General features: G+C 37.2%; 1 protein-coding gene across 1 annotated transcript in view; it reads left to right on the top strand.

The window, feature by feature from the left end:
• The first annotated feature begins 1976 nt into the window (after nt 1-1976).
• LOC129408241 (adenylate kinase isoenzyme 5-like) overlaps nt 1977-9056 on the top strand; it is a 29928-nt gene continuing 22848 nt past the window's right edge. Inside the window, exon 1 of the mRNA XM_055151369.1 lies at nt 1977-2336. Within this exon, the coding sequence (XP_055007344.1) occupies nt 2277-2336 (60 nt within the window). The 5' untranslated portion in view covers nt 1977-2276. The remainder of the gene's footprint in view (nt 2337-9056) is intronic.

The raw sequence follows: 9056 nt of genomic DNA, 5'->3' as shown, positions 1-9056 counted from the left end.
TAAATGCACTGACAGTATTTTGAATGTTAAAAAACTATAATACCAAACCATAAGGTGAGTGGAAAGAGTTCACATTTCATATTTTCTTATTTACTAAAAGACATTGGCAACACGTGCATATTTCTTGTTTATTACACTGTGTATTTACGCTATTTAATGGTCCTATATTCCCCAAAATTTCGTCTCATGAGCTTTAATAATGTTATAATGTTGTTACCTCCTCAATAACGTAGCTGGGGTTGTGTTTTGTTTCGTTCACACACGTTTGAGTAATCGTGGTTTATTAGTCTGTCCACATCTCCAAACCTCAAAATGCTCTGTTCCACTTTGTGATGTCGCAAGTTTTCAAGTCAACATCTACCTTTTACTTTCTGATCAGTAGAGATCGGCGATTCCAGGGCTGAAATCATCCAAATGATTCGAGTGACGGTGTCTGGAGTTTTAAAATACAACGGAGCACTTCCTGTATCACTGCTCGACATCACAAGGTGAAACTGAGTGTTTTCAATTTGAGACAAAAACTCATTTTAAATCTGCAGGGTTTGTGCGTTAAACATGTGTGAATGAAAAGAAAAAACACAACTCTGGGTATGAGTTTGAGGAGGAAATTTTGTCAGTGAAAAAGAGTGAGAAACTTGGATCCACTTTTACTCTCTCTGGATTTTAACACCGTATTTATTTTATTAATTTTTGAAAATAATTTGTAGCTTTATGCATTTTAACACTTTTTATTTATTTATTTTATTTATTTTGTTTTATTTTTATTTCTATATTTATTATTTTTTTATTCATGATTTATTGGTCCTGGTCCTCTTTTATTGTATTAATTTGTCTGTGCAGCACAACCAGGACTAAACCAGGACTAAACCAGGACTAAACTAGGAACTAAACCAGGACTAAACCAGGACTAAACTAGGAACTGAACCAGGACTAAACCAGGACTAAACTGCGAACTAAACCAGGACTAAACCAGGACTAAACTAGGAACTAAAACCAGGTCTAAACCAGATCTAAACCAAGGTCTAAACTAGGTCTAAAACCAAGACTAAAACCAGGTCTAAACCAGAACTAAAACCAGGTCTAAACTAGGTCTAAACCAAGACTAAAACCAGGTCTAAACCAGGTCTAAAACCAGGTCTAATCTAGGTCTAAACCAGGACTAAAACCAGGTCTAAACCAGCTATAAACCAGGCCTAAACCAGGACTAAACCAGGTCTAAACCAGGTCTAAAACCAGGTCTAAACCAGGACTAAATGAGGACAAAAAACAGGTCTAAACCAGGTCTAAAACCAGGTCTAAACCAAGACTAAACCAGGACAAAAAACAGGTCTAAACCAGGACTAAACCAGGACAAAAACCAGGTCTAAACCATTACTAAAACCAGGTCTAAACTAGGTCTAAACCAAGACTAAAACCAGGTCTAAACTAGGTCTAAACCAAGACTAACACCAGGTCTAAACCAGGACTACAACCAGGTCTAAACTAGGTCTAAACCAAGACTAAAACCAGGTCTAAACCAGGTCTAAAACCAGGCCTAAACCAGGACTAAACTAGGTCTAAACCAGGTCTAAAACAGGACTAAACCATGTCGCGTGGACCGCGTCTCCTCCTCTTCTATCAATAATATTTTTTATTTGGTTCAGTAAAGTCTGGACTTTTTATTTTCTTTTATCAGACAAAACATCTCATGTGAAGATTTCCTGGTCTTTGCTTCTCTACAACAAGTAATCCAAAGTATTCAGATTACATTACTCACTTTAAAGTAATTTAATGGATTACGTTACAAACTACATTTTGGGGTATGTAATCTGTAATCTGTAGGGGAATACATTTTAAAAGTCACCTTCCCACCAGCACTGCTCAAGTCTATCAAGAGAAAGTGGAGAGTTTCGTGGCTCGAGGAGGAGGAGGAAGAAGAAGAGAGGAGGAGGGGACAGCGTGCGTTTTTTTTTTTTCATGTTTGGGCACCGCGCGCATCTCCGTGCCAACACCACCAAACGACTCGTGCGCGCACCCAAATCCACGCACGACGACGGAGAAGGAGGAGAGGAGAAGGAAGCGACGGAACACAAACACGGACGCACTCATCACCATCACCGAGGAGCGAGGAGCGAAGAGCGAGGAGCGCGCTGGAATTACGCCGGGTCCGTGTTTTAAAAGCCAACATGCAGTGAGCGCTCCGACAAAGAGAAAGTCACCGGGAAATTGTCTTAAAAAAAAAAAAAAAAGAGTAAAAACACGCTTCGTACAAGTTGTCTTTCCAAAAACGCGTCGACATGAACACGAACGATGCCAAGGAGTATCTGGCGCGACGCGAGATTCCACAACTGTTTGAGGTAACGTGAATTTTTTTAATATTTTGGAGTTTGTGTTACGATTTTAACCCTTTTTTTTTAGTTCGGTTTTGGTTCGTACAAGCAGGCGTGACAGTGACATGCCAGAGCGAAAACAACGTGATGGTGAGATACGGTTTAACGCGCGTTTTGCAAAAAAAAAAAAAAAAAAAAAAAAAAGCATGCAGTCAGTAAAGGGTGGGAAGCAATTGTAGAAAGAAAAAGTAGCAGGGAATTGTCTAAAAATTGAGAAAAAAAAACACGCTTCGTTCAAGTTTTTGCCTTTCCAGAAACGCGTCGACATGAACGCGAACGATGCCAAGACGCGAGATTCCACAACTGTTTCAGGTGGCATGAATGTTTATACTTTTTTATTTTTTATTTTTGGCGTGTTGCGATTTCTATTTTACCCTTTTTGAGTCCCGTAATTTGTTTGTGGACACGGAAGAACACGCGTGACGATGTGAAATGCTGAAATGCCAGTGTGATTACAAATTGATTCTGAGAAAAGATACGGTACAGTGCGCGTTTTTGCAGTTCTTCAAGCTTATTTTTTGGCTATGTTTAAATAAAAAGACATTGGCAACACGTGCATATTTCTATTTCTATGTTACACTGTGTTTTTACGTTATTTAAAGGTCCAATATTACGCAAAATTTAGTCTAGTGAGCTTTAATAATGTTGGAATTAGGGCTGGGTATCATTAAGAAGTTGCTGATATGATAAATACGTCGATACATAAGCCACGATACGATACATATCTCGATACAGTGCACTTTTGGTTCGATACGATATATTTCAACTCGATTTGACACGGTTCAATAAAAAAATAAAGGTTAAATCATGGCTGTGACACGAAAAGTCTTTGTTAAATCACTTCTTGTGCAAAGTTAATACGAAACACAAACAGTTTAATCCTCAAAAACAGTGAAAATGTCAAATGTGTCGCAAAAATTTGTTTCTTTCCTCTGAACAAGCAACAAAACTGTAGCGCTGTAACAAAATAATTGAGAACTCTTGCCGATATTTTAGGAGCATTTCACGATACGATATCGTCACGGTATGAACGATATTTATTTCGATATTGTGGAGGCTCATGATTAGGGATGTAACAATATCCAAGATCTCTCAGTACGATATTTTCACGATATACATCTCACGGTACGATATTTATTGCGATATTTTGTGGAGACTAAACAGCTAAAACTGTGAATATGTGAGTTTTTCTTCTTAAAATGCCTTGACAAGACTTAACCCAAAGAACTAAGACTTAAAAGTGTTTAGAACTGTTATTTCTTCTTGTAGTCTGCACTGAAATGGAGCAAAGGATCATGGTCTATGTAGTTCCCTCTGTCTATTGCTGCACCATGACTCTTAATTTAAGCAAAGAGACTTAATTCTATATATTGTGATGGTCCTCGATATTATTGTGAGAACTTTGACGATACGACTAAACCAGGACTAAACCAGGACTAAACCAGGACTAAAACCAGGACTAAAACCAGGACTAAAACCAGGACTAAACCAGGACTAAACCAGGACCAGGACTAAACCAGGACTAAACCAGGACTAAACCAGGACTAAACCAGGACTAAAACCAGGACTAAACCAGGACTAAACCAGGACTAAAACCAGGACTAAACCAGGACTAAACCAGGACTAAACCAGGACTAAAACCAGGACTAAACCAGGACTAAACCAGGACTAAAACCAGGACTAAAACCAGGACTAAACCAGGACTAAACAGGACTAAGGACTAAACCAGGACTAAACCAGGACTAAAACTAAAACAGGACTAAACCAGGACTAAAACCAGGACTAAACCAGGACTAAACCAGGACTAAACCAGGACTAAAAGGACCAGGACTAAAACCAGGACTAAACCAGGACTAAACCAGGACTAAACCAGGACTAAAACCAGGACTAAAAGGACTAAAACCAGGACTAAAACCAGGACTAAAACTAAACCAGGACTAAACTAAAACCAGGACTAAACCAGGACTAAAACCAGGACTAAAACCAGGACTAAACCAGGACTAAACCAGGACTAAACCAGGACTAAACCAGGACTAAACCAGGACTAAAACCAGGACTAAACCAGGACTAAACCAGGACTAAACCAGGACTAAACCAGGACTAAACCAGGACTAAACCAGGACTAAACCAGGACTAAAACCAGGACTAAACCAGGACTAAACCAGGACTAAAAGGACTAAACAGGACTAAAACCAGGACTAAACCAGGACTAAACCAGGACTAAAACCAGGACTAAACCAGGACTAAAACCAGGACTAAACCAGGACTAAAACCTAAACTAAACCAGGACTAAACTAAGAACTAAATCAGGACTAAACTAGGAACCAAAACCAGGACAAAACATCTTATATATCACGATATTTAGGTTATTGTTACACCCCTACGATATATCGATACTGCAGCCCTCGATATCGATACTTATATACATTTCAATATTTTTGCACACTCATAGTTATAATGTTGTTACCTCCTCACACATGTTTGAGTAATCGTGGTTTATTAGTCTGTCTACGTCTCCAGATACAACCTCAAAATGCTCTGTTCCACCTTGTGATGTCATGAAGTGGGAGGCTAGTTTTTTACTTTCTGTTCAGTAGAGATTGGCAATTCCAGAGCTGAAATGATCCAAATGATTCCAATGACGGCGTGTGGAGTTTTAAAACACTTTGGAGCACTTATTTGTGTGTTTTCTGCAGGGTTTGTGCGTTAAACATGTGCGAATGAAACAAAAACACAACTCTGGGTCTGTTTTTGAAGACGAAATAACAGTTTAACATGTCTTAAAGGTCACAAGAGTCATTTTTGTGTAACATAAAAGGAGGAGTTACTTACAAAACACAGCAAAAGTCAAAGATTCTCTGGTAGATTTGCAGCAGGAAGGAGCGATTCCCTATCTCCTTTTGAATCATGTGAAACCGCTGCACGCCTTTATGCTTTTAAGGCAATTAAAGAACTTGAGTGACAGTCTCGGCAAGCACTTGGTTCGGTGAGGTGGTTTTTAGGAGGTGTTTTCATTCTTAAAAACTAAATGGAAATAAAACTAAAACAGATTAAAGGTCCTATATTACACAAAATTGACTCTTGTGAGATTTAAGAGGTGTTTTAATGTCGTGAGCTCGTCATAAAATCAAACCCGGACTTGTTTTGTTGTTGTTTTGTTTCATTCTTGCATGCTTGAGTAACCTTTTATTATTAGTCTGTTTACATTTCCAAAGCTTAAAATGCTCTGTGTGGTTATGATAATTCCAGGGCTGGATTTATTTACTGGTCTAGTGTAGGTGTATGGAGAGAAGATTACAGTCTAAAAAGGCAGGATTTATACGAATGAAACAAAACAAAACTCCAGATCTGTTTGTGATGAGGGAATGACATTAAGATCTCACAAACTACTTATTTTATTTATTTTTTAAGATTTACATTCTTATACAATGGAACATATAACATAAGTGAAATCATAATACAAATAACCACAACAAAAAATTTGCCCAAAAACAAGTGGGAAGAGGAAAACTTACCTTAAAATCATTTGGCATAAGGGCCCAGTCAAGCAGAAGTAAACAACAAGGCCAAAAATTCAAGTTAATGCATCTGATATAAAATGTATTGATCAGATACATATGTACTCTAGTTTATGAAACTGTTCACCTTTTTTCTGTACCATTTTTGGTTCTAAAGTTACATATGTTTTAAACAGACCATGTATGAAACATGGAACAAAAATTATTTCCCAGATTTCAAAGACCCAAAAATCATGTAAATAAACTGATGTATTTCATCATATCTTGTGTTATTCCATCTTTGAACTGTTGATGAAGGTACATGATTTTTCAAAAAAAAAAAGTATTTAAAATGATAAAAATTTGCTTTGAAGGACTGACATATTTTATAGAAATAGTTTCCTTTCATTTTGAAGTAATATTAAAGTATTCAGAAGAAAAAAGCGACAAATTATGTAAAATCATGCACCTTCTACTTGTACAATTTTCCCTCCGTTACTTTTCCCTCCGTTACCGTGACCTTTCTTCATAAAAAACTCATTATTCAAAAAGTAAGAGGTTTTTCAACCTAATCTTGTACCATATGGTAGAAAACTATATGAAGCAAATATTCAAACCAGTTTGTTAAGGATATGTAAGTGAGAACCACTAGTATCACTGTTTGTATTTATTGCCCAAAAAGTGCTGCATATTTCATTCCCTCCGTTACCAACATGAGTTTTTTAATTTTTTGTCAACAACTTGAAAGAATATCACAGGTTTAACTTGACCCTGTTGGAGTGTAACTCTTTCCTACATTCTGATACTTTACTTATTTCAATAGTTCCTCTAGTTTCTGAATAAGAGACATTTGAATGTAAAAAATCTGCCCGTTTCCCTCCGTTACCACTTGACTGGACCCATATCTGGTTTTGACCTGGATTTGGTACAGTCCTGATGAAGGCTGGGTATCATTAAGAAGTTGCCGATACGATACATATCTCAGTACTTTGAGCTTTTGATTTGATACAATTTGATGTGATGGATTTCAAATCAATTCGATAAGATTCAGTAAAAATAAAGGCTAAATCATGGCTGTGATACTAAGTCTTTATTTACTTCTTGTGCAAAGTTAAAATGAAACACACCCATTTTAATAATTTAAACGAGCAACAAAACTTTAGTGCAGTAACAAAATTATTTAGTAAAACATACCAAAAAATACTCTTGGCGATATATCGATACAGCAGCCCACGATATCGATACTGTATCATCACATTCAACGATATGATATATTGATCATTTTGCACACTCCCACTCCTGATTAGTTCCTGGTCGGTTTCTTTCTTGGTTAGGTACGCTTAGTTCTTCATTTGTGATGCTTTTTTTTTTTTTTTTTTCCAATTGTTTTAAATCTAAAAGGATCTAAATCAGGAGAGTCAAACTCAAATTCACAGAGAGCCGAAATTAAAAACTGGGACTAAGTCATTGGCCAAACTAAATATAACAACATCTGCTTGTTTTCTCTTCTTTCGAGATATGTAATGTTAAACCTTTTCTTATTAAAATAAATATTTAATAATAGTTTTGCTTAAACATTGAATCCAGAACAGACAAAATATAAAATAATAACAAAAATTTAAATAAAAATGTCTCTATAGTGTATCTGTACCCGGCGGGCAGCTCTAATACATATTTGAAATGATCTCGCAGACCAAATATAATTACACTGCAGGGTTTCCAGAGTTTGACATGTCTGATCTAAATGGTCACTCAGAAACACTAAAACCTGCTGCCAATCATGATTCAGAGCTGAGAATAAGACAAACCTGGATGTGTCCTCTAATCTGCAAGTTAAAGGTACATTACGCAACCTAATTGTCTCCGTGGAGAAGTTACTGCTTTGCCTGGAATGTTCCACAGTTTGCCATAAAATTTAATCTGTTTTATGATAAATTACAGGTATTTTTAGAGGGGTAGGAGTTTATAAATTTGCACTTCTTCCTTCTCCGTTTTTGAGCAAAATTGTAATGCAGCACAATATGTTATCTCGTGTCGATATAATATTTCACGCTGCTCAAAAAGTGCACATTTAAGGCAACTCCGATTTGGTTGTGATTGTGTGATTTAATTTTTTTTAACAGTAAGAGCGCTGCTATAAAGAGTTCTTTTAAGTTACTGACAAAAAAATACAAAATTTTTCTTAATCGATCGTCAGAAGAATTGATCATCGATTGATCATTAACGTTTTTATATTAAATTGATCATCATTATTATTACTAATCTGCATAAATAAATTCAACTTTACGACATATAAACCGTAACGACTCTAGAGCCACATCAGCCCGTTTGACATTATAATGTGTTGAATTCAGTTTTGCGCAACTTTCACAGAAATGAAACTTAAAACCACATGGCTAATTTGCATAAACTCGGCAAAGATAAAACTACAGCTCTTGTGTCGCTGATGCGGTTCAATTTTTGTTGGATTAAAAGACATGACTCAGGTGAATACAGGTTAGTGTGACCAGATTTGTGTTTGTCAAAAACCAGGACACCGTACGGGGGGAGGGAGATTGGGACTCGTCATCGACATTGAGCGACTCTCACCTGGCAAAACTTTTTCCCACTGGACACAGAAACATATGTGCTGCTTTGTTCACTGTGCACATGGACTCACACTTGTCCCGAACGCAACGGAAAGCGTGGAATTTCTTGTACAAATCATCGTTAAATACACATTTGTGCTTGACTGAATGTTTGTGTTTGCTCGCTCCTTCTGAGTGCAGAGACACATGTACGGACCTGTTTGGTCACGCCACGCACAGCAACCTACATTCGGTTTGTCGATTAAAATTAACGTAATCGATGAAATTCTTAATGATCAATTATCAATTAATCGTATGTTATTAGGTTCTTTTTTTCAGACCTAGAGTGTTATTTCATACCTGACAGTTTCGACTGCTCACTAGCGTCTTCCTCAGAGTCACGTGATGTTGCTGTGACGTGTTGTGATTAGCTGATTTAAACAGGTTTTGGCGCTGTCTTCCTACCGGTGGAGGCAGGACAACAGCGCCATCTGCAGTCTGACTTCCTCAGGACAGTATCCCAGGTGTGTGAGAGTAAAAAAAGCCCCCTCGTCCCGGTTTACAGTCCTGTGGGCACGTTTCCTTATTTCGATTGCTTCTTTAATCCAGCGGCGATGTTTGTT

Source organism: Boleophthalmus pectinirostris, unplaced genomic scaffold (genome assembly GCF_026225935.1).
Source record: "Boleophthalmus pectinirostris isolate CB_2022bp ecotype Guang Dong unplaced genomic scaffold, ASM2622593v1 HiC_scaffold_16, whole genome shotgun sequence".
NCBI lineage: Eukaryota > Metazoa > Chordata > Actinopteri > Gobiiformes > Gobiidae > Boleophthalmus > Boleophthalmus pectinirostris.
The sequence above is the reverse complement of the archived record's forward strand: the minus strand, read 5'-3'. Positions and strand labels throughout refer to the sequence as shown.